Raw genomic sequence first — 26,147 nt, forward strand, 5'->3', positions numbered from 1 at the left:
ATATATTCTTTTTTTTACATTATTAATAATAAGTTTTTCTTCTTTTTTTTCATTTTTTAAATTTATTTACTTTTTAAATACATTTGTCTCTGCCTCCCCCCCACCAATTTCCCTTGCCCCCTCTCTCCTTCCCTCCCTCAGCTCTTCCCCTTTGGTTTTGTCTATGAGTCCATGCTATGTGTTCCTTGACTTTCCCCTTCCCTTCCCTTTCCCCGCCCTCCCCTACCCTCTTGTCTCTATTGATTTCTTTTCCTTTCAGTGTTGCTGGTCATATTTTCCTTTCATCTTTGCATTGTTGGTTAGGTTCCGCTTATAGGTGAGATCATATGGTATTTGTCTTTCGCCCCCTGGCTTATTTCGCTTAGTATGATGCTCTCCAGTTCCATCCATGCTGTCGCGAAGTTTAGTAGTTCTTTTTTCCTTTCTGCTGCGTAGTATTCCATTGTGTATATGTACCATTACTTTTTGATCCAATCATCTACTGATGGGCATTTAGGTTGCTTCCAACACTTGGCTATTGTCAATGTGCTGCTATGAACATTGGGGTGCATAGCTTCTTTTATATTGGCGTTTTGGTGTTCTTAGGGTATAGTCCCAGCATGGGAATCGCTGGATCAAAAGGCAGTTCCATTTCCAGCTTTCTGAGGAAATTCCACACTGCTTTCCATAGTGGCTGCACCAGTCTGCACTCCCACCAACAGTGGACTAGGGTTCCCTTTTCTCCACAGCCTCGCCACCACCGGTTGTTTGTGGATCTGTTTATGATGGCCATTCTGACCGGTGTGAGGTGGTACCTCATGGTGGTTTTGATCTGCATTTCTCTGATGGCTAGTGATGCTGAGCATCCTTTCAAATGCTTCTGGGCCCTCTGTATCTCCTCCTTGGAAAAGCGTCTGCCCAGGTCTTTTGCCCATTGTTTGATTGGATCGTTTGTCTTCTTGGAGTGGAGTCGAGTGAGTTCTTTATATATCTTGTAGATCAAACCTCTATCTGATGCATCATTAGCAAATATATTTTCCCATACGGTTGGCTCCCTTTTCATTGTGCTGATGTTTTCTTTCGCTGTGCAGAAGCTTCTTATTTTTATGAGGTCCCACTTGTTTATTCTTTCCTTTATATCCCTTGCCTTAGGAGACATATCAGTGAAAAAATTGCTGCGTGGGATATCTGAGAGTTTCCTGCCAATGTTCTCCTCTAGGACTTTGATGGTGTTGCGACTTCTATTTAAGTCTTTTATCCATCTTGAGTTTATTTTTGTGGATGGTGTCAGCTGATGATCCAATTTCAATTTCTGGCATGTAGCCGTCCAGCTCTCCCAACACCATTTGTTGAAGAGGCTGTTATTGCTCCATTTTATGCTTCTGCCCCCTTTGTCAAATATTAGATGCCCATAGAGACCTGGGCTTATTTCTGGGCTTTCTATTCTGTTCCACTGGTCTATGGGTCTGTTCTTGTGCCAGTACCAGACTGTTTTGAGTATGGTGGCTTTGTAGTACAGTTTGATGTCCGGTATTGTGATCCCTCCTACTCTGTGTTTCTTAAAAGCGCTGCAGCTATTGGGGGTCGTTTATGGTTCCATATAAATTTTTGAAATGTCTGTTCTATTTCTGTGAAATACGTCATTGGTATCTTAATAGGGATTGCGTTGAATCTATAAATTGCTTTGGGTAGTTTGGACATTTTGAGGATATTAATTCTTCCAATCCATGAGCACGGTATATGCTTCCATTTATTTGTGTCTTCCTTAATTTCTTTTTTCAATGTTGTATAGTTTTCTGCATACAGGTCTTCTGTGTCTTTGGTTAAATTTATGCCTAGGTACTTAATCTTTTTTCTTGCTATATCGAATGGTATATTTTTTCTGATTTCTTCTTCTTCTATTGCATTGCTGGTGTACAAAAACGCCTTTGATTTCTGAATGTTGACTTTGTATCCTGCTGTTTTGCCAAATTCACTTATTAGGTTGAGGAGTTTTTTGGTAGAGTCTACAGGGTTCTCTATGTACACTATCATGTCATCTGCAAACAATGATAGTTTTACTTCCTCCTTTCCTATTTGGATGCCTTTTAACTCTTTCTCTTGTCTGACCGCTGTGGCTAGGACTTCCAACACGATGTTGAAAAGAAGCGGTGAGAGCGGACATCCTTGTCGTGTTCCCGATCTTAGTGGGAAAGCTTTCAGTTTTTGCCCGTTGAGTATGATATTAGCTGTAGGTTTTTCATATATGGCCTTTATTACGTTGAGGAATGCCCCATTTATTCCCATTTTGCTGAGTGTTTTGATCATAAATGGGTGCCGTACCTTATCAAATGCTTTTTCTGCATCTATCGAGATGATCATGTGGTTTTTGTCTTTTCTTTTATTTATGTGATGTATCACGTTTACTGATTTGCGTATATTGAACCATCCCTGCATCCCTGGGATGAATCCCACTTAATCGTGGTGGATAATCTTTTGAATGTATTGCTGGATGCGGTTTGCCAATATTTTGTTGAGGATTTTAGCATCTATGTTCATCAGCGAAATTGGCCTGTAGTTTTCTTTCTTTGTAGGGTCTTTATCGGGTTTTGGGATCAGGGTGATGCTGACCTCATAGAAGGAGTCTGGGAGTCTTCCCTCCTCTTGGATTTTTTGGAATAGTCTGAGAAGGACAGGGGTTAGCTCTTCCTTAAATGTTTTATAAAATTCTCCTGGGAAACCGTCCGGCCCTGGGTTTTTGTGTGCTGGGAGTTTCTTGATTACTGCTTCAATCTTCCCAGCTGTTATCGGTCTGTTCAAGCTTTCTGTTTCTTCCTCCTTCAGTGTTGGAAGATTATACTTTTCTAAAAATTTGTCCATTTCATCAAGATTTTCAAATTTCTTGGCATATAATTGTTCATAATAGTTTCTGATGTTCATTTGTATTTCTGTGGTATCAGTTGTTATTTCTCCTCTTTCATTTCTGATATTATTAATTTGGGTCCTCTCCCTTTTTTTCTTGATGAGTCTGCTTAAAGGCTTGTCAATTTTATTTATCTTTTCAAAGAACCAGCTTCTGGATTGGGTGATCCTCTGAATTGTTCTTTTTGTCTCTATGTCATTCAGTTCTGCTCTAATCTTGACTATTTCCTTTCTTCTACTTGCTCTGGGATTTATTTGTTGTTGTTTCTTCAGTTCTTGAAGTTGTAGTGTTATGTCTTTTATTTGAAATGTTTCTATATTTTTTAGGTAAGCCTGTATTGCTATGAACTTCCCTCTCAGGACCGCCTTTGCTGTGTCCCATAGATTTTGGACAGTTGTCTGTTCATTTTCATTTGTTTCCAGAAATTTTTTTGATTTCTTCTCTTATCTCATTATTGACCCATTCGTTGTTTAATAGTCTACTGTTCAGTCTCCATGAGTTTGCAAGTTTTTGAAGTTTCTCTTTGAGGTTGATTTCCAGTTTCAAGGCCTTGTGGTCTGAGAAAAAGTTTGGTAGTATTTCAATTTTCCTGAATTTGCTGAGGCTTGCTTTGTGTCCTATCATGTGGTCTATCTTTGAAAAACTGCCATGAGCATTTGAAAAGAATGTGTATTTTTCTTCTTTGGGATGTAAGGTTCTCTATATGTCAGTTAAGTCTCTTTGACTCAGTGTGTCATTCAGCGCCACAATATGTTTATTAATGTTTTGTTTGGAAGATCTGTCCATTTTTGACAGTGGGGTGTTGAAATCCCCTACTATCAGTGTGTTGCTGTCTATATCTTTTTCGAAGTCATCCAAGATTTTCCTTATGTACTTCGGGGCTCCTATATTGGGAGCATATAAGTTTACAATGTTGATGTCGTCTTGATAGATTCTTCCTTTAAGTATGATAAAGTGCCCCTCTGGGTCTCTCTTTATGGCCTTTGTTTTGAAATCTACTTTGTCTGATACAAGTATGGCAACGCCAGCCTTTTTCTCATGCCCATTTGCTTGGAATATTTTTTCCATCCCTTTACTTTCAATCTGTGTAGGTCTCTTGCTCTGAGGTGGGTCTCTTGCAGGCAGCATATGTGTGGGTCATGTTTTCTTATCCATTCAGCTACCCTGTGTCTTTTGATTGGGGCATTGAGTCCATTCACATTGAGAGATATTACTGATAGAAACTTACTCATCTTTTCTCTTTGTACTTGTGTTCCTCTCTGTCTCATTCTTTTCCTTCATCTGCTTAAACCAGTCCCCTGAGCATATCTTGGAGCACTGGTTTGGTAGAGATGTATTCTTTTAGCCTTCTTTTGTTTGGGAAACTCCGTATTTCTCCTTCTATTTTAATGGAGAGCCTAACTGGGTCGAGCAGCCTTGGCTGTAGGCCCTTGCTTTTCATGGCTTGGAATATTTGTTGCCATTCCCTTCTGGCTTGTAGTGTTTCTGTTGAGAAGTCAGCTCCTAGGTGTATCGGGGCCCCCTTGTATGTTACTTTCTCCTTCTCCCTTGCTGCCTTGAGGATTCTCTCTTTGTCTTTGACATTTGCCATTTTAATGATGATGTGTCTTGGAGTGGACCTCCTTGAGTCCCTCTTGAGTGGGGTCCTCTGTGCCTCCTGGATCCATGAGAGCTTTTCTCTCCTCAAATTAGGGAAATTTTCCATCATTACTTTTTTGAGGAGGTTCTCTACTCCTTGCTCCTCTTCTTCTCCTTCTGGTATCCCTATTATACGGATATTATTGCGTTTCAGGTTGTCCTGCATTTCCCTAAATGCCTCTTCATTCTTTTTGAGCCGTTTTTCCATTTCTTGTTCTTTCTGAGAGCTTTTTTCTACCTTGTCCTCCATCTCACTGATTCAATCCTCGGCTTCATCCAGCCTGCTTTGGATTCCTTCTACTGTGTTCTTCAATTCAGAAATGGTATTCTTCATATCCTCTTGTGTCTTCTTGATAGTTTCTATGTCCTTTTCCAGGCTGATATAGTTTGCTGTAAGATCCTGATAGTTTCTCTGCAGTTTCTCATAGTTCTCTTTGAGCTGGCTGAGCTCATTGAGTTTCCTTAGAACCATTGTTTTGAATTCCATATCCGATAGTCCCTTGCCTCTATTTCATTTACCTCTCTCTGTGGGGAGTCCCCTTTTCCACTCATTTGAGGGGAACTTCTTTTTCTTCCCATTTTTGTGAGAGTCTGTTAAGTATTTTTGTCCTTTACTTTTCTTTCTGGGCTTGCTTCTGATGATGTCAGTTGTTGACCCTATAGGGCCTTGGGTTGTTTGTTTGAGCCTTTCAGGAGTCTAATGCCTGTGTCTGACTCCTTCTTGGAGCAGCTCTGTGACCCCTTCGGTCAGGGCTGGGCTATTTTTTGGGATCTCTCTGCGCTCTCACACGGGCTCCTTGAATGCGTTCCCAGAGCGGCAGGGTCCCCCACTTGCCTGGGCTCGCATGTGCTTGCCCCAGACCAGGGGGCTTATTCGCAACCGCGCGTACTCATCTGGCCCCCCTGGCTGGCGAGCTCCGCGGCACTGGTCAGTTTAGGGTCTTCTATTGTGTATTTTCCCAGCTTTTGGCTCTTTGGGTGCGTTGCTTGCCCTCGCCAAATGGGGACTACGGAAATGGGAGGAAATCAGCTCTAGGACTCTCCGGTTAATCCTGTTTCTGGTCTCTCCTCCAGGGACTCTGGGCGGCTCTACTTATTTTGTGGGCCGCTCCGCAATCGCGGCGGGCAGGTCAGTTTACGCCTGCCCTTGCCCCTCTGTGCACTCCCTCGCAGACCGTATGGGTGCCAGTCTGTGTGAGGCCTTGCCGGCAGGTGCAAGCGTTCACCAGCCCGCGTGGGTCACACACACGCTCGCCAACCCTCGCCGGTCACTGGCGCAAGTGTGCGCGCCTGCTCTGGGTGTTTTGGGGGTGTCTATGTTTGCTTTTCAGCTTTTGGCTCTTTGGGGGTGTGGCCTCTTCCCGCGCAATGGAGACTAAGGCAACGAAAAGGAGTCGGGACTCCCCGGTTCCTCCTCCCGTTCTTTCCCCAATGCCTCCGTTTCTAGTCTCCCCTCAGGGGCCTCTGGGCAGTTCTGTGACCCCTTCGGCAAAGGATCCAACCCCTGTGCGGACTGCATTTCAATCGCAGGCAGTCTGGTTCATGCGCGCCCCGCTTCTGCCTCTTTGGGGTCGCGCCTTTCCAGCCCACAGTGGAGACTACCAAACGGGGAGGGAGTCGGGACTCCCCGGTTACTCCTCCAGTTCTTTCCCTAACGCCTCCGTCTCCAGTCTCTCCTCAAGGCTCTCCCAGCCAGTCTGCACTCAGCCCTGCAGCTCAGACGCGTACAAGCTGTGTGCAGAGCGCACAAAAGGCAGGTTAACTGATTCCCTTATGCCTGAGCGAGATGGTAGTTGCAGGGTGGGAAGTGCGTTATCACCCAGGCTCCACCGGCTGCCGTGTCAGTTCTCTTCACAAAGTTTTCCTCACCAGTCTTTTCCCAGGCACCAGCCCACCCTGCTGCAGCCTCTACCCAGCGATCAAGGAGGGTGGCTGCCACTGCAACTTTTGCGTTTGCCCTTTAAATGTCTTTTTGCATCCCCAGCCACCTGTCTCTGGCAGAGAGCGCCCCTAAGCTTTTTTGGGGTTGCGTTTTGTCTGTATTTTCTCGGCTTTAGCTGCTGTAGTTTAGGGGTCCCTGTTTATGATTCAGATCCCGTTCTTCTCGGGGGAAGCTAACTGGCCGTTTCAATGTCCCTCTGGTGCCAGTGCCCGTGGGCACCCAGCCCACCCTCTCGAGCCTCCACCGCAATTCTCACCCGTTGGGAATGTGTGAGAGTAGAATCCACTGCCCGCGGCACCAAGGCTCCTCTCCCACTATCGCTCCACTGCTTTCCAGGTGATTACTCCATTATTTAGTTGCAATTCCAGTTTGGTTTTGTGAGGAGGTCAGCGTGACTCCCATTCACTCCTCCGCCATCTTTAGCATCCTCAAAAAACCCATATATTCTTTATCTTGATTCACCCATGATTAATATTTTGATTCAGATCATTATTTTTTTGTGACTACTTGCTCTCATTTCACTTATTTTATTTTATTAAAAATTTTCTTCTCTCTCTCCTCCTGCTGCCCAAGATGCTGAAAGGAAAGAAGGCTAAGGGGAAGAATGTAATGCTGGTCTCTGCTGTAAGGAAAAAAGCAGGAGGCCAAGAAGGTGGTAAATCCCATTTGAGAAAAGGCCAAAGAATTCTGGCACTGGACATGACATCTAATCCAAAAAGGGACCTTACCCACTTTGTCAAATGGCCCAGCTACATTTCTCTGTAAGCACCTGAAAATGCCTCCTGGAATTAACCAATTCACCCAGGCCATAGTTATTCAACTGCTTAAGCTGGCCCACAAATACAGACCAGAGACAAAGCAAGAGAAGAAGCAGGTATCTTTGGCCTGGGCTGAGGAAAACAAACAGTGGCAAAGGGGATGTCCCAACCAAGAGGCCACCTGTCCTCAAGTAAGAATTAATGCTGTAATCACCTCACTGGAGAGCATGAAGGCTCAGCTGTAGTGACTGCACATGATGTGGATCCTGTTGAGCTGGTTGCCCTCCTGCCTGCCCTGTGCTGGAAGACGGGGGTTCCATACTGCATTATCAAGGGGAAGGCTAGGCTGGGGCGTTTAGTCCACAAGAAGACCACCATCGCCTTCAAGCAGGTTAACTTGGAAGACAAAGAAGTTCTGGCTAAATTGGCAGAAGCTATCCAGGCCTATTACGATGACAGATAAGATGAAATCCAGTGCTGTTGGGGAAGCAATGTCCTGGGTCCAAAGTGAGTAGCTCACATTGCCAAGCTGGAAAAGGCAAAGGCTAAACAACTGGCCAGCAAACTAAGCTAAGTATATACTATTGAGTATTCTATACATAAAAGTAATAAAAATTCTCTTCAAAAATTTTTTTCAATCATAGTTGACATATAATATTATTACAGTTTCAGGTATACATATTGCGATTAGACATAACTTATGAAATGATCACACTAATAAGTCTAGCCATCTGACACCATACACAGTTATTACAATATCATTGGATATATTTCCTATGTTGTACTTTACATCCCTGTGATTATTTTTATAACTGGCAACATGTACTTCCTAATCCCTTCATCTTTCTCACCCAGTTCCCTAATCTCCCTCCTCTCTAGCAATTATCAGTCTGAGTAATAGAACTCTTGACTTTTAGCTGGATAATTGTCCAAAATAAAGATTCATTTTCTAGTCTCTTGACAGAAGTAGGTGTGACTGTTTTTAGTCCTTTTGTCTTACTGACTAGAATGGGCATATTGGCTGTGGTTCAAGCAGGCACCTTGAGCCATAACGTAGAAGCCTACGCTGATGATGGTGGATCAGCAAAATAGGAGTCTGGGTCCCTGATGACTTTGTGAGGCTACTGTATCAGCACTGGACTTTTAACATTTTCAAAGACAGAAATAAATTGTTCTTTTATATAAACTGTCATTTGGGGCTTCCTATAGTCAACAGATAATCGTAATTCCAGCTGAATTTCTGTTACGCAGAGACTCACATGTTTAGTAAGATCTTAAACCTAGCTACCCTTCTTCTGGGTATTTGCCCAAAAAATATGAAAACATTTACTTGTAAAAAATATACGTATGCCTATGTTCATTGCAGCATTATTCACAGCACCCAAGACATGGAAACAACTGAAGTGTTCTTCAATAGATGATGGGATAAGGAAGATATGGTACATATATGCAATGGAAAACTATTCTGCCGTAAGAAAAGATGAAACAGTGCCATGTGCAACAACATCAGTAGATCTCAAGAATATTATGTTAGGCGAAAAAGTTGAGAACCATATGGCTTCATTCATATATGGGAAATCAAACTGAAAGTAACAAATGAACAAACAAGATAGAAACTGATAGGCACAGACAATGATATGGTGGTTACCAAGAAAAGGGGGTAGGGGAAGGAAATAAATGGGGTCAAATATACGGTGACAGAAGGAGATTTGACTTTAGTTGGTAAACACTCAATGCAATATATAAATGATGTCTTCTCAATGAAATATATAAATGATGTCTTCTAGAATTGTACACTCGAAAACTACATAATTTTATCAAACAATGTCACTCCAATAAATCTAATAAATAATTAAAAGAAGGAATTCTGGGAGGCTCCACATACATATAAAGAAAAAGTAGTTAATTTAATGTAATTTGTTCTTAACCTTTAGCTAAAGTCAACCACACTGAAAAAACATGTTTCAGAATAAAAACTATTTTTCAGGGAGAAAACAAGCTTGTCTAAATTTAAAAGATTAAGGCAAATTGAAGCCATTCCAGAGAGAAAAGCAGATAACAATTGAGATTGATTCCTGAGGTCCCACTGTATCCTCTGCCTAGGGTTCTGCAAAATCTCCTTGGGTCTTTACAACAAGTTAGCCTTTGGGTTAAACAAAAAAATTAAATAAAATAGCCCGGGCTGGTATGGCTCAGTGGATTGAGTACTGGTCTGCAAACCTAAAGGCTGCTGGTTCAGTTCCCAGTCAGGGCACATGCCTGGGTTGCAGGCCAGGTCCCCAGTTGGGGGTGTGTGAGAGGCAATTGATGAGTGTATTTCTCACACATTGATGTTTCTCTCCCTCTTTCTTCCTTCCTTCACCTCTCTCTAAAAATAAATAAATAAAATCCTAAAAAAAAATACCTAATTAACCAAATGGCTTATTTCTGCTAGTTACAACCATAAGGGTACTAACCAATAAAAGAGGTGATACATATAGAAGTGCCCCATTTATTCAGTATTATTGAGGAACAGGGTATTCTGATAAATAGGGTATTTCAGTAAGTAAAATTTTAAAGGTAACTTAAGCTTACCTTTCCCCTGCCCCAGCTGTCATTGAATGTCACCTGGCATTTTATTTTACAAAATAACAGTGTATTTATCATTGTATTCAATTAAATTTTGATAACTTATTCTATTTATGATTTTCCTTAGATGGTTTGAGACATTTTAATATGAGGAAATTAGTACTCCATAGGCACCACTGTACACGGTTTTGCATGGACCAAAAATGAATGTAAAGAACTTTCTAGAAGGAGGTGTTCATGTGCAAGAGCTGGAAAAGGTGTTTGTACTGTGGTTTGAATTTTCTGCTGGGACCAATCAAAGTGGCTGCTGCATGTAACTTTAACTTGGGTTTACCTTGGGCTTCCCACAATTACTGCAATCTGTATTAAGTTCAAAAACATCCAAATGTAAACCTTAGGTCTTTATTAGAACTTTCAAAAAGAGGTAACATTATGAATAAAGGCTTCAGTTATTTAGCTGGGCCTTGAGAGAAATGGATGGTGTTTTCACTTTTAAAGATGAAACAAGTACTCAAAAGGTATCACTATCAACCACTAGAGTTCCACCAAACAGGCTTTTTGAGGGAGCGCTTTTCCACTTGACCAGGCTCATTTCATCATCAAATGTGCAGTGTGGCTCTTCTCTATGCTATCACAAAAGTATAAGCTTAATTTATTTTAATTCTTTATTATCATTAATAGTTGGCTGTTTATATTGCAATTTTTTTTATAGAGTTTGGTATACAGTGTTTAATAATATACTTCAGCAGATATATCTGGCAACAATGCCATTTACATTCTTAAGCTCATTCTTATAATTTGGATTGCATTTTATACTAAGGTGCATCAAGTATATCTCTAGGTGTTCAGAGTTATACATTAGCTGACTTATATTCACAGTCAGCAAATGCTGGTCAGCCACCATTGGGCCTAATTTATTTTATGTTACTGGATGGTTGTGTGTTTAATGTCAGATTACCTCTCTCAACATTAGTCCTTTTTTCTTAAGTTGTCTTTAAAAGTGTTGTGGTTTTATCATTTTACAAATGCATAAATCAATGGTCTGAAGTGTTCTGTTTATGTATATTTGTGACACTGAGGGGTACTTAGCTGTCTTTGGGGGTAGTTTGAATTTTATTTGCAATATAAGCATAAGCTTACTATCACTTTGTCTAAATTCTAGTCCTAGTCCTTTTTCATAAATTTTCTTAAGAGTAAGTAGTTTTAGGTGACAGGTGAGGAAATTAATCATCTGGCTGAGCACCTGTCATTTTATGACAGTGAATGCTCTTCAACCTCTGTAAGAGATGCCATTCAGTGCAATTTGACACTTTGTCATACAAAACAACTGTGGTGTGATATCCTTTTATTATTTGACTGAAATTTGAGCCTGATTTTTTCCAAAGGTTTTATTTTTTATTTATTTATTTTTAATCTTCACAAGAGGATACGTTTATTGATTTTAAAGTGAGACAAAAAGGGGGCGGGAAGGAGACAGAAACATCAACGCAAGAGAGAAACACTGGTTCCCTTCTGTATGTGCCCCAATTGGGGATAGAACCCGCAACCTAGGTATGCCCCTGACTAGGAACATGACCTTCAACCTTTTGGTGTACAGGACAATGCTCCAACCAACTGAGCTACCTGGCCAGGGCTAAAAAGCTTTATTTGAACTATTGTGTCCTTTTCAATTTACAAATAAGGAAAATAATTGGCCAGAAAGCATGCCTTTTTAGGGAGTAAAACTGTTTAATAACTTTAATACAAATGTTTTGATGTGAAGCATACTTTTCTGTTTTCCTAGATGGAATACTGTATACAAAACATAGCAAGACTCTTTCATTGACTTAAGGTTGCCAAAATGGTCAATTATTTCACTATGCTTTAGTACTACAAAGTCTTCAGGAATATATTCCAGTCTACAGTGGGAAGATATGTATACACATGTATGCACACAGGAATATATATATTCCAATGATGAATAAGCCCCATACTACTGTCACCTGCCATTTATCATTTTTATTACTGTCAGTATGCCACTGATTCTAATCTTCTTCCTTATCTCATACATAATTGTGTAGTTAGTAGTTTCCAATTTCTCTTTTTTTTTTCAGTTTGGCAATGGTCCATTTTTTTTCCCAAATGAAATCTTATATGAGTTACAACATATAAAATAAATGAATATGGATTTGTGCTGTAAAAGTAGAACAGGGGGCCTAGTGCCCTGCTGCTAAGACTCCATACCTCATCTCCAGTGCTGAACACCAAGACTCCATGAGACTGCAAGCTACCACCAAATAGTCTAATATCCCTGATCAAACTTAAGAGTGCCTTCCTCTCTTGAGAGAGAAAAATTTTTCAAGGAAATGTCATCTTGTATCTTATATAGAAGGCAACAACAACAACAAAAATGCATGATCTCATTGCTCCAAAGCCTCTATTAGTATAACAAACAAACAAAAAAGAAGTAAACCATGTAAGGTGTGAAAATTCAAACAATATAGCAAGGTTAAAAAAGGAAAAGCACTGCTTTCCTCAGTTTTGTGCATACCGTCCATCCTACCAAGACCCTTCTCCTCAAAGGTACCCATTATGAAGTTGTAATTCCTTCCTATAAATTATTCCTATAACTTATGTGTGTATGTCTATATGTATGTATAGGTATGTGAATACATGTGTGAATAAAATTTTTTAAATAAAACTTCACACATACAGAAATTATCATACTATACTGCTATGTACTTTTTCATTTAATAATATATCATAATCTTTTTAAAATTTACGTTTACATAGTTACCTTTCACATAGTTATATAAATTTACTATCAGATCAGTAGGTTACTGGGATATGAATGATTGCGTTTCTACTATCTGTGCCTGAGCATAATGAAGCATTTTCCAAGAGAAGCATGATGGAAAATGTTCAGCCTTTCCTATAAACATTTAATCTACAATGTATCTATCTGCAATGGAACAGTATCCTCAAAATAATGTAAAAACTAGTCATGTTATACTTCACTACAACAGAACTTAATTACCATAAATAACAACATTTCTATGAAAAAACTGCATGAAGAGTTCCAACTGGAACTCAAAATACTTCTTTAAAGGTAGACTGGCACAGTGGGGAAATGGGTTTTAGACTTTCTAAAGACTTGAACTTTAATCCTGGCACTGTCACTACTAGTTTTATTGCTCTGATTAAGTTACTTAACTGAGGTTCAGTTTCTCAAATACAAAAAAGAAGATAATGGTATGTATTTCTCAGGTTGTTCTATGAATCAAATGAGGTAATAGAACATGGCATGGCACACAATGGGCATTATTAAGTTCCTTCCCATTTCCCTACAAAGATATTAGGGTTTCTTGATTAGCTTCAAACTCCTGATGGACTATATAAGAGGACTGGGCAGGGAGCAGGCAATGGGGTAGATAGATTCAGGGACATAGGTATTCTTGATGATTAGAATGGATACAGGACTTAAGTAGCTTCTTGATTCCGACTAGTGCTCCGTTATTGTCTCCCCCCACACCGTCATGGGCACTGAAATTGGCCACCTCCTTTGCTTTATTATTTCTAGCATTTGCTGCTTTTATGTAGACTTCCTCACACTTCCACTTTTCCTAGCCAACTGCAAGGCAGAATTTAGTCCTAGTTTCTTCACCTAAAGTCATAGGCAACAACAACAACAACAACAACAACAACAACAAAACCCTGATATAAAAACAAACACTAGAGACTGACATCTGGAATAGCAAAGACCTCAGTGAACTCCCTCTCTCTCTAAAACAATGAAAATGCTGGCAAACAAGCAATTTCGGAACTCTTGCATTTAATGAAAGTCATAGAATGAAGTAAAAAATCCAAGAGAAAACTACTGAACCTCAATGCCTTGGAGAAAAGCAGCAGCCCAGGGACCTAAGAGAGGGTAGAGTCCATATATCACACAATCTTGTCTCCAAATCTGTATCTACTAGCTGGGGGATCTGTGACTTTTACTTTACCTCTCTGAGTTCAAGTTCATCTTATTTTCCCATTAATGACCTATGAGAATTGCATAATGTAATATGGCAACAACAACAAAATACCCCTGAGTTTTCTACCTGGGGAAAAAAAACAACTTGCTAAGTCCAAAATTTCTACCTTACACATGGAAGGTATCTTACTATTTGCAACAAAACCATTTAAAAGCTTCAGACTTTGTTCCAACACTATGTTTTACCCTTTCACAGTTATGGTGAATTGAAATTTGTAAAAAAAAAAAAAAATGACAATAAGGCCAAAATTATAAGTTGACATAAACCAAAGTAATAATATTGAAATTTTTCAACAAAGTATTTCTCTGCACTGGGCCTTAATCTTCCCAGGACATTTCTCAAAGGATGACTTCTGCTCCTTCATCTTATCAATGTAAACTGTCCTTTATACCTAGCTAGTATATCCTTTGTTTAAACCAGCACCTATGTAATTATAATGTCTCTCTTCCTTTAATTTCAAAAGAGCATTTAAAAAGCAAATCTTAACCCAAACTATCCAATCCACATTATACTATAAAAGTACAGTTTGTCAAACATATATACAATGTTGCAGTATAACAAACAACTTGGATTTTACTTTTAAATCATCAAAAATAGTTAATAATGACTTTCTTAATTTGAATTAGATTTCATGGGGGGAAAGAGCAAATGTTACTATTATTTACTAAGAGAAAATTCCTACCTTAGGAGAAGTAGAGAGATCCCTTCCTGCAGAAACAACTGTGTTTTCAGTTACTCCTCCTGTCTTTGGTGAGACGACTGGTGGGGCTGGGGCTTTTCTTTTCACTCTCTTTTCAGTTTCCAGTTCTTGATAAGGACTTATCAAATTATTTGGAGGAGGAGTTGGTTTAGGTTCATAAAAAGGATTTGATCTAAATGAAAGAAGAATTATTGTTAAATATCTCTTTAAAAATAGTTTGTATCTAAAACAATACAATATGTTCATTTATAAAACTAGAAAATACTGAAAATAAGGGGAAAACCAAACCACAGATAACCTACAATTTGGAAATAATTACTGTTAATCTTGTATTCTGTTGATCATTAACAATGAAATGTTTCCCTTTTAAAAAAGGGAATTTTTAAATTTTTTTAATACAAGATCAGCTCAGATCATTACATCTAGACTCTTAGGAAAATGTTTTTAATAACAGTAAATCCTATATATTCTCCACACCCAAGGAAAAAGAAATTAAATATGGAAATACTGATTTGTGTTTTTATACTACCAAATCAAACATTTTTCCCCCCGCATTTCATCCCTTCTTTGGTGTTAAATTCTCTTCCCATTAGGGACCATCTTTAAGAAGTTCATTCAGTGAGGTTCTATTAGTATTAGTAAATTCTCCCAAGAGTTAAAAAATATCCTTATTTCAGCCTGAAATGATAAACTTAATGATAATTAGAGAATTCTAATTGTCATTTAAATCATCTCAATGTTTTGAAGACATTAGCCCAGTCAGCCTATTATTTATTGTTCTTTTGTACGTCATCTTTTTATCTAGGGTTACTGTTAAGATCTTTATTTCTGGTTTTAAGCAATTTTACTATTCTATGCCTAGGTATGAATTTTTTAAAATTTTTCCTATTTCAGGTACTTTATATTTTCTGAATTTGAAAATTCGTATGTTCTATTATTTATGAAAAATTATCAGCCATTATTCACAGCCTCTTGTTTCTCTTTCTTCTTTCAAAAATCTTGTAAGATAGATGTATGTTGAAGTCTTTCCTTCATATTTGTATAAATTTTTGTTGTTCATTCTGTGCTACATTCTAGGTAATTCCCTCACATCTATAATCCAGTTGACTTCTCCTCTCTTCATCTGTGTCTAATATAATGGATTTTTAATTTCATGAATTTTTAATTTCGATAAGCATATTTCTTCATATGGCTGTGTGTATAATACCTCAGGTACAGAGATTTGAGCCATTAATCATTAAACACTTACTTTATGTCTCTATCTGATAAATTTATTATTTCAAGTTCTTACATATATAATCCTGGTATTTCTTTTGTCTCCTCTTTCTCTTAGTAAACTGTTTCCTTGTGTGTTTTGTAATTCTAGACTGTGAGTTCAAAGCTTAATCTGAGGAAATCCTTTGTAATCTGAGCTGGGAGTGCCTCTCTTCAGAGTGTTTTATGTATTGAAGTACTTGGATTTGTCAGGTACTTCAGGAGGCACTTTATATGTTACTTTCTTGGCTTGGTGGTTCTCAGACAATCCTATCAATATGTCAAATCCACATGAGGGTGTCCTGTGTTTATAACTTCCCAGGGAAGATTTTTCCCCCCTTTACCTAGAGTCTAGGCCCAGGCAGAAAATGTTTCTTGTTAACTCCATTTACAAGTAGTAGATGGACTTTTTTTCTCATTAGTTATTCATAAACAACAAGCATCTGGTGTATATGATAAGTTTCCTTCTTCTTACACAATAATAAACTGTTATCCTGGTTCTTATTTTTTAAGTTTGTTGTATTATTTTCAACACTAGTCAGTTCCCTAGAGTCTAATATCCTGTATGCATAGTAATGACAGAATTTGAGTTGACAAATCTAAGCACCAGATTATCCAAAAACAGTGATTTTACCAAGTGAATTCCACCTAAGTCATACAAGGCCTATATGGGTAATAGCCCCACGCTTCAACTGTGCATGTTATTTGAACGAACTACAATAGTACCAGACTCACTTAGAACCAAAACCAATTATTTACATCTCTCCCTTAGGATTTATATCTACAGTCACACGAGACTCCAGTTACCAAGTATATCTAAATCAGAGATGGGAAATACATCATAGTTATGATGTCACTTTCACTCTGTACTCATGGCAACAGTTAGAATCATGTAACTCTTTCCCATTGAGCTAGAGTACAGTCTCAATCTCTCTCAACTTTGCTCAGGGTAGCTGGTTTTCATTAAGTGGAGTGGTATCTACATAGAAATCCATTCCCATTTCTTCCTCTTCTTATGTCTATTCATTCAAGAGAAAAAGAACAGAAAGTAGGTAAATAGGTATATATTGGAAAATTAGCTTTTTTTGACCAATATATTCTTGCCCACTGACCGAGATATGCTTGAAGTATTTATATCCCATGATTATCATTTACTGAAGAACTTGGGGAAATCAAAGCAAGGAACAGTGTTAAAATAACAAAGTGTTTAGAAAAAGCTAAACATTCTCTCTGCAAACAGGTAAAAAGTTATCACCACCATTCTAGATTGGAGGGCTTGACAATAACATTGTTAACATTTAAAAAGTGCTTACACTGTGCTAGGTACTGTTTGTAAATGTTTTACATGTATTAACTTATTTAATCCTCACGACAATCTTATTGGTCCTACTAATTTTATTGGTAGCTCAATAGATCTGTTTTTCAAACTCTAAAAGTTGTTCAAAGGAGAGGTAAATACATAGAAATGGGATAAAAACGATAATTTCCTTTAAACTCCAAAACTTAGAAAAGAAAAAAAAAATTGCCCACCTCTCCCCAAACTTACTACTTGCCAACTGGTATTAAATGTTTCAGGACCAAACAGACCCAATTCAATCTAACGATTAATTCAGTTATGTGAATTAATTGAGTAGTATTTTTAAAAAGTATTCCTAGTTATATCTCTTTATAACAAATTTCCAGAGTAGTTTATGAGATGGTAGCTGCTCCAAAAATTATCATTAGTTTGTTATGTAAATATGGCTACTTTTAAGAAAAACTCGGAAGTGTTAGTAGATATTTTTGCTACAAAAGGATTTGTGCTTAGAAAAAAGTTAACAGAATTCCTTAAAACAGGCAATTATAACTGAATTTACAATATTCAGTTGCAGCAACTTTCATAAAACATCTAGTATATGTACAAAGGTATCTTTATATTGTCCTTTTTATTCATGTTTCCTTGCATGCTTCTAACCACCTAGGTCTCTCCTTAACTACTTGAATATTGGTATTCTTTGTATAGAGAAGGTAAATGCCAAGTAGAAAAGAAGCTCAGATCGATTTCCAGAGTTGGTTCCTGAGGCTCATATTACTGGAAATATAATCAAAATACACATTTTATTGAAACAGTTATGTTTCTCAATGTTTTAACTATGACATGTACTGAAAAAATTTGTATGACATGGAAACAAAAATTTGTATGACATGGACGCTGCTTGAAAATGGAGCTACCAGGGACTCCAGCTACCCTGGCGCATGCATGACCACTAGGAATACTAAGGGAATCAGTATGTCCACACACTTATAATCCGTTTGTTAAAGAACAGTATGCTAGGCACCACCACTGATTAGGTTCTATATCAGAGTAAGGACAAGAGGCTTTTACTTCTAAGGGCTTTGAGTGATCCTCCTTGTAGATCAGATTCCTGACTTAAACTGTATTTCCTACTCTTGAAGCATAAATAGGATATGTTTCAATTTATATGAAGTGCCAGAATAGTCAAATCCACTTGGAAAGAAAGTGCATTAGAGGTTTTCAGGAGACGGGGGAAGGAAGGATTGGGAATAACTAATAATAGGTATGGAATTCCTTTTTGGGACTGATGACAATGTTCTGGAATTAGATAGTTGGGATGGTTACACAATACAGTGAATAAACTAAAAATCAATGAAGTCAAATTTTATGTTATGTGGTGTGTATCTGAATAAAAAGTGCTATAAAAATGTGAACAATATATATGACTGAAACTTCTTTCTTCTCTACTAACAAGTTATATGATTACTGATTAGTGCATTTTAAAAAATATTTAAACAATATTTTTAGTAAGGAAAAGTTAAGAAATTAACATAATTTTTACACTCTGTTGATTATCTAGGAGTTGAATAACTTATTGCAGGGCTTTCTACATCACTCTACAAAAATTATTTTTATCCTTATACGGTATACTTGAGTAATAGATTAGTTATATCATTAACTCATTATAATTAATAATTCATGTTATATTAAGTAGAAAATTGGACAGAATAATTTTAAATGATATTACTCCCTGTTTAGAAAATAATTCGCCTAGAAAAATTATAGAAACAGTATAAGTTGATTAGAAATAGGATTAATAAACATACTGAAAACATAATAAGATATGAAGCAATGGTAAGGCAAAATTCATAGTCTTTTCCTGTCACTTTGAAAATTTCTGTTTCTTTGGAAAACAATCCAAATTTATTAAAATGAGTGCATAGCATCTCTAAATAAAATCCAATGACAATTTTCCTTGAGAAACTGACATACAATACTAGAAATGATTCATGCCAGACCTCAAAAGTCACTTCATAAGTGTTTTGAAAATAATGTTATTGCTTTATCAGTTTTCATTTTTGCTAAGTAAAATGGAATGGCTGAATTAACCCCCAAACATGAGAACACTGAGAAATCCAACATGGCTGCTAAGTGTAAAGGACTTGTGCTAAAAGCTCTGCAGCGTATATCTCGGTGCTGACAGGTATGCTCAGGTTCTAAAAATTATTTTATACATTGAAGGACTCGGTGCTATTTATTTGTGATGGTTTTATGTCACAGGACACAGGAAGAGTTTGGTAAGGAAAGATGAGTCATATAGGCTTTTCACTTCATTTGAAAGGTCATACATAAGTTTATTATTATGGTTAACAAATTTTGGAATATTTCTACTACTGAAGTTGTACTTAAAAACTTTTGGGGAAAAAAGGTGCTAAATACCAAATAAGGAATTAATACAAACAAAGCTTTTCCTGGATTCTCACATTAGCTGATGAACAGTATTTGGAATTTGTGTGTATATCCCTACAGAAAAAAAGCTACAGTATTTTTCAGCTCTTTCTGGTAACCTCAGATGACTGAACCATTTAGAAGTTCTGGTGACCTCAGATGACTGAACCATTTAGAATGTTCTTTATTCATAGGAAATTTGTAAAGACTGTGACTTTCATGTGGAAAAAAAAATGGTCAAAAGGAAACTCTCAAGTCACTCTGATACTAGTGTTTATTAAGGTATTTTAAAGTTTAAGCAAACATTAGATGTCTCTTTAATGTTAATAGGAGAGAGCTGGGTGTGTGTGTGTTGTGTAATACCCAGGCATCTTGAAATGACTGCATGCTTGTACTTAAAGTTTGCATTGATATTCAAATGCTCTAGGTGTGTGGCTATTACTCAGCACCTACACCACCCATGAGAAATTTTATTTTGATCACACATTAGCTGTTTCAAAGAAAACAACTATAATAACTTTAGAGCAAGAGTTGAGCCAACTTTTTCAACCAATGTACAGTTATTAATTAGTATTGAAATCTCAACCTGGTTTTGGAATTAGATTCTTATGATGTAATTCTACATACTTATAGGAGGTTACAAGTTTTTTAGGTTTTATCAAAACACAGCCGTGCCCATGGAAGCACATGAGAGATTAGCAACCTGTTGAAAAATGGGAAAAGGTTCAGAAATGCAATTCCACAGCAACAGAAAACAAGTCAACTACATTCTCTCAAACAAATCTTTTAAGTAATTGAGTTTGGTTATTATAATTCCCTTAAATCATCTCTTTTCGAAGTCAATCAGTACCTATGCCCTAAATCATTGTTGATCTGATGTGGTTTCTGGACATTTTATTTCTACACATGTTATAAAACACAGAATATATTGTTATTTAAACTCTAAGGTCAATTACATTTTAAAGAGATTTTAAAACACAAGACAACTATTTTATATATACAACTAACTATATCTGTCCTTCTTGTGCTCTTCATTACTCTTAGATTCATCCATGTAGTTACATGTATCAGTAGTTTGTTCCTTCCTTACAAATAAATAGGAGCATATACCTTGTTGATGGATAGGAAGAATTAACATCATTAAAATGTCCATCCTATACAAAGCAGTCTATAGATTCAATGCAATCCATATCAAAATACCAACAGAATTTTTCACAGAACTAGAAAAAATAATCCCCCTACATTTATACGGAACCACAAAAGACCCTGAATAGTTACAGCCGTCTTGAGAAAGAAAAACAAAGTTAGAGGTATCATACTACCTAGCATCAAGCTATACTACAATGTTATAGTAACTAGAACAGAATGGTACTGGCATAAAAAAGTCACATATATCAACAGAACAGAAGAGAGAGTCCAGAAATACACTCATGCCTTTCTGTTCAATTAATCTACGACAAAAGATAAAAGAATATACAGTGGGATAAAGACAGTCTGCTCAATAAATGGTGTTGGGAAAATGGTTAAATACATGCCAGAAAATGAAACTAATCTACCTTCTTGCACCATATACAAGAACAAACTCAAAATAAATGAAAGATTTAAATGTAAGATTCAAAACCATAAAACTCCTAGAAGAAGGCATAGGCAGTAAACTCTGACATTTCCCTTCATAATATTTTTTTGTGACAAGTATCTTTGGGCAAAAACAAACAAACAAACAAACCAAAAACCCCCCCACAAATGGGACTACAATTAAACTAAGAAGTTTTTGCACAGCAAAGGAAAACATCAACACAAAAAGGTAACCTACTGAATGAAAACAGTTATTCACCAATGGTACATCCAGTAAGGGGTTACTACCCAAAATACAGAATTCAAACAACTCAATACCAAAAACACAAACAATTTAATTAAAAAATGGGCAGAGGATCTGAATAGATACTTCTCCAAAGAGGACACACAGATGGTCAATAGACATATGAAAAGATTCTCAACAGCACTAATCATCAGAGAAGTGCAAATTAAAACCACAATGAACTATCACCTCATACCGGTCATGCTTCGAATTTCCCTAAATTCCGTCAAACAAGCAGCATCTGCCCTAAGGGAGCCCTGTACCTCTAGCTAAGGGGCCCCACGCCTGGCACTAGCAGCCGCTGTTCTTGGTTCACAGCTTGGACTTGCCTGGGCACCGCCAGACCCAAAACAAGTAGTACCCATCTGCAGATTGCTTTGTACCTTACGCCAGGTGGCCCCTGAGAGAACACAGGCAGTGGCTGACCTTGGATGAACCAAAAGTAATTAAGACTCAACTACAACAGGAGGGTATACACAGGTCACACAGTGGGCACACCTCAAGTATCCAGCTTAGGTGAAAGAGGAGGCTGTGCCACAAGACCCTACAGGTCACCTACTACATTAGGCCACTCTATCAAGAAAGAGAATTATAGCAGCTCTCACTAATACACAGAAACACAGGGAGGCTGCCAAAATGAGAAGACAAAAAAAGAAGGCCCACATGAAACAACAGAACTCCAGAAAAAAGAAATCAACAAAATGGAGACAAGCAATCTACTAGACTCAAGAGTTCAAAACACTGGTTATCTGAATGCTCAAGGAATGTGGTGAGGACCTCAAAAGCATAAAAATGGTCCAGTCAGAAATGAAGGTTACACTAACTGAAATAAAGAACAATTTATAAGAAATAAACAGTACAGTGGATGAAGCTGGAAATAAAATTTCGCTTCCTTATATTTCAGCAATTTGGAAAATAAGGAAGCAAAAAACACCCAATCAGAACAGCAAGAAGAAAAAAAGAATCCCCCAAAATGAAGACAGTGTAAGGAGACTTTGGGAAAACTTCAAGTATACCAATATTCGTATCATGGGAGTGCCAGAAGGAGAAGAGAGCAAGATACTGAAAACCTATTTGAAAAAATAATGACAAAAAGCTTCCCTAATTTGGTGAAGTGAATAGACACACAAGTTTAAAAACACAGAGTCCCAAACAATTTGTACCCCAAAAGGCCCAAAACATGTCACATTATAATTAAAATGCCAAAAGTTAAAGACAAAAAGAGAATGTTAAAAGCAGCAAGGGAAAAGCAGCTAGTTACCTACAAGGGAGCCCCCATAAAAGACTGTTAGTTGATTTTTCAAAAGAAACTTTGCAGGTTAGAAAGAATTGGCAAGATATATTAAAAAGTGATAAAAAGCAAGGACCTACAAACAAGATTGCTCTACCCAGCAAAGCTATCATTTAGAATTGAAGGACAAAGAGCTTCCCAGACAAGAAAAACCTAAAGGAGTTCATCACCACCAAACCAGTAATATATGAAATGATAATGGTTTTTTAAGAACATGAAAAACATGAACAATAAAATGGCAATAAATGCACTATCCATCAACAATTGACTCTAAAAAAACCCAAAATAAACAAACAAGCAGAACAGAAACAGAATCATAGATACAGAGAATGTTTTGAAGGTTGCCAGGTGGGAGGAGGGTCAGGGGGATAGACAAAAAAGTGAAGGGGTTAAGTAGAAATTGATTGTTACACAATAGTCACAGGGACATAAAGTACAGCAGAGAATCTAGTAGCCAAAGGACATATATGCATGACCCACAGACATGGATAACGGTGTGGGGATTGCATGAGGGAGTGTTGCGGGCGGAGCCAGGCAAAGGGGGAAAATTGTAACAAGTGTAATAGCATAAACAATAAAATATAGTGCTCGCTTCGGCAGCACATATACTAAAATTGGAATGATACAGAGAAGATTAGCATGGCCCCTGCACAAGGATCACATGCAAATTCGTGAAGCGTTCCATATTTTTACATGTGAATTAAAATACGGAGGCTTCGTTGTGAGAAGAACCACTGAACTAACTTTTACATCTCCTCTGACTGATAAGCCACCCAAGCTTTTATATCCTGTGGAAAGTAAACTGACAATTCAGGAGACTCAGCTGGGCGACTCAGCTAATCTAACCTGCAGAGCTTTCTTTGGGTACAGTGGGGATGTCAGTCCTTTAATTTACTGGATGAAAATCGACTTTGGGAAAGTGACATTAGAAGTCTCAAGGAGAATCTTGGGGAACAAGAAGTTTCCATCGCATTAATTGTGGACTCTACAAGAAGGTGACTTGGGAAATTACTCCTGTTATGTTGAAAATGGAAACGGACGTTGGCATGCCAGCATTCTCCTTCACAAACGGGAGCTGATGTACACAGTTGAACTTGCTGGAGGGCTTGGTGCTATCCTTTTGCTGCTTGTTTGTTTGGTGACCATCTACAAGTGTTACAAAATAGAAATCATGCTCTTCTACCGGAATCATTTTGGGACTGAGGAGCTGGATGGAAACAATAAAGATTATGATGCATACTTATCATACACCAAAGTGGATCCTGACCAGTGGAATCAAGAGACTGGGGAAGAAGAACGCTTTGCTCTTGAAATCCTACCTGATATGCTTGAAAAGCACTATGGATATAAGTTGTTATACCAGATAGAGATTTAATCCCAACTGGAACATACATTGAAGATGTAGCAAGGTGTGTAGATCAAAGCAAGCGGCTGATTATTGTCATGACACCAAATTACGTAGTCAGAAGGGGCTGGAGTATCTTTGAGCTGGAGACCAGACTCCGAAACATGCTTGTGACTGGGGAAATCAAAGTGATACTAATTGAATGCAGCAAGCTCCGAGGAGTTATAAACTACCAGGAGGTGGAGGCCCTCAAGCACACCATCAAGCTCCTGATGGTTATTAAATGGCATGGACCAAAATGCAACAAGTTGAACTCTAAGTTCTGGAAACGTTTACAATATGAAATGCCTTTTAAGAGGATAGAACCCATTACGCATGAGCAGGCTTTAGATGTTAGCAAGCAGGGGTCTTTCAGGGAGCTGCAGACTGTCTCAGCCATTTCCATGGGCGTGGCCACCTCCACAGCTCTAGCCACTGCTCATCCAGATCTCCGTTCCACCTTCCACAACATGTACCATTCACAAATGCGTCAGAAACACTACTACTGAAGCTATGAGTATGACGTACCTCCTACCAGCACCCTGCCTCTTACCTCCATAGGAAATCAGCATACCTATTGTAACATCCCTATGACACTCATCAATGGGCAGCGGCCACAGACAAAATCGAGCAGGGAGCAGAATCCAGATGAGGCTCACACAAACAGTGCCATCCTGCCGCTGTTGCCAAGGGAGACCAGTATATCCAGTGTGATTTGGTGACAGAAAAGCAAGGGACACCCCGTCGTCCCTGAGAGCTAGAAAAGGGACACCCCGTCGTCCCTGAGAGTTTGAGTAGGGTCTGCAGTCCAGTGCCTGGAACTAAATCCTCGACTGCTGCTGTTAAAAACATGCATTACAATCTCTAGAACACGAGGAAAAACAGGGTCTTGTACATATGTTTTTTGCAGTTTCTTTGTAGCATCAGTGTCTTCATGTTTTACCATGTCTCTTACCCATTACATTTTTGACTTTGTTTTATATGTCATTGGAATTTGTAAATTTACATTTTTTTAAAGATGAGACTTATGTATAGAGAGAAAACCCTTTTTTGCTTCATTAGTTTAGTTTTAGAATGGGTCTTATTTCCTTTCCTTGATTTTGTTTTGCTTTTAACATTTCCTTGGGGTGCTTGGACAAATCAATCCGATGGGACAAGGAGCACCGGATCCTCTCTTGGGTTCTACCTAGGATCAGCAGGGCCATGTGGGCCTTCAGAGAGCAGTGCGACGAATGCCAGCACTGCCATTTGAGGGGAAAATATGAGAAGAACACTTGTTCAGAGGAGGGCCCCGCCAATCAGAGCCCTGAATCTCTGCCTTGTCCCGCCTCATTCCTCACCTCTACCCTTCTAATGGCGGCATGATGTGTAAACTCTGAGGAGGGGTGAGGGTGGGCCTAAGTGTCTTACCATTTAATTCACTGCTCGTCAGAATACACTCCAGACCCAAAAGTGTGCTAGTCACTTGACAGTGACCGCTACAGCGTGCTAAGAAGAGAAGACCAAGGACATGAAAATGGGGAAAAGAGTCTTGTTTCCATTTTTTAAATGAGTTGATGTACCCTTCTATAAATATATATATAGAAAAACACACAACAAAAGAGACAAAAAAACTAAAAAACAAAAAAAACAAAAAAAAAATTAAACCCTTTATTTGATCACTTCCTGGAAAGCATGAATGTGTTTGTGGCTGTTTTTGTTTAATATTCTACTTCCTCTTTTCCCTCTATATTTTTTCTGCAAATGAGATTATGTGCAAATGCCAGGCAAGTTAACTCAAAAGGGTGAATCAACACAAGTCAAAATGAAATTTACACTGAAGGCTTCCAAACCAAAGGGAAGGACAGGATGTGTCATCAAATATGTTTTGTCACCTTGTATTATACAAAATGTTATTTTCTAAAGAGTCAGAACAAATCTGTGAAACTTCTTATGGGGTCCCCTTGTACTAAATGTTAATTCACTGTATTTAATTTTCAATGCTACATTTAGAATCAAGCGTTTGGTTTCAGTTTGTGAACATAAACAGCACTTACTAATATCAAAGTGTTTAAATAAGAACTCAGGAGGTCAAACATATGAATACCTACAGAAATCAGTATTTTCAAAGTAAACATTATTTACACAAAATGT

General features: G+C 38.1%; 1 protein-coding gene, 1 non-coding gene and 1 pseudogene across 7 annotated transcripts in view; 2 read left to right on the forward strand and 1 right to left on the reverse strand.

The window, feature by feature from the left end:
- Window positions 1-26,147, reverse strand: part of EHBP1 (EH domain binding protein 1) — a 359,207-nt gene that overhangs the window by 171,301 nt on the left and 161,759 nt on the right. For all 6 annotated transcript variants that reach the window (XM_054586913.1, XM_054586912.1, XM_054586910.1 and 3 more), the window contains one exon: window positions 14,486-14,675. In XM_054586913.1, the coding sequence (XP_054442888.1) occupies window positions 14,486-14,675 (190 nt within the window). The remainder of the gene's footprint in view (window positions 1-14,485; window positions 14,676-26,147) is intronic.
- On the forward strand, window positions 21,541-24,736 carry LOC129081361 (interleukin-1 receptor accessory protein-like 1; annotated as a pseudogene).
- LOC129081416 (U6 spliceosomal RNA) lies at window positions 23,215-23,321 on the forward strand. Its single transcript, XR_008530312.1, has one exon. It is a non-coding gene; the product is annotated as a U6 spliceosomal RNA (small nuclear RNA).

The sequence above is a fragment of the Pteronotus mesoamericanus genome, unplaced genomic scaffold (assembly GCF_021234165.1).
Source record: "Pteronotus mesoamericanus isolate MK-2021 breed Mesoamerican mustached bat unplaced genomic scaffold, CSHL_Meso_final contig_98, whole genome shotgun sequence".
Lineage (NCBI taxonomy): Eukaryota > Metazoa > Chordata > Mammalia > Chiroptera > Mormoopidae > Pteronotus > Pteronotus mesoamericanus.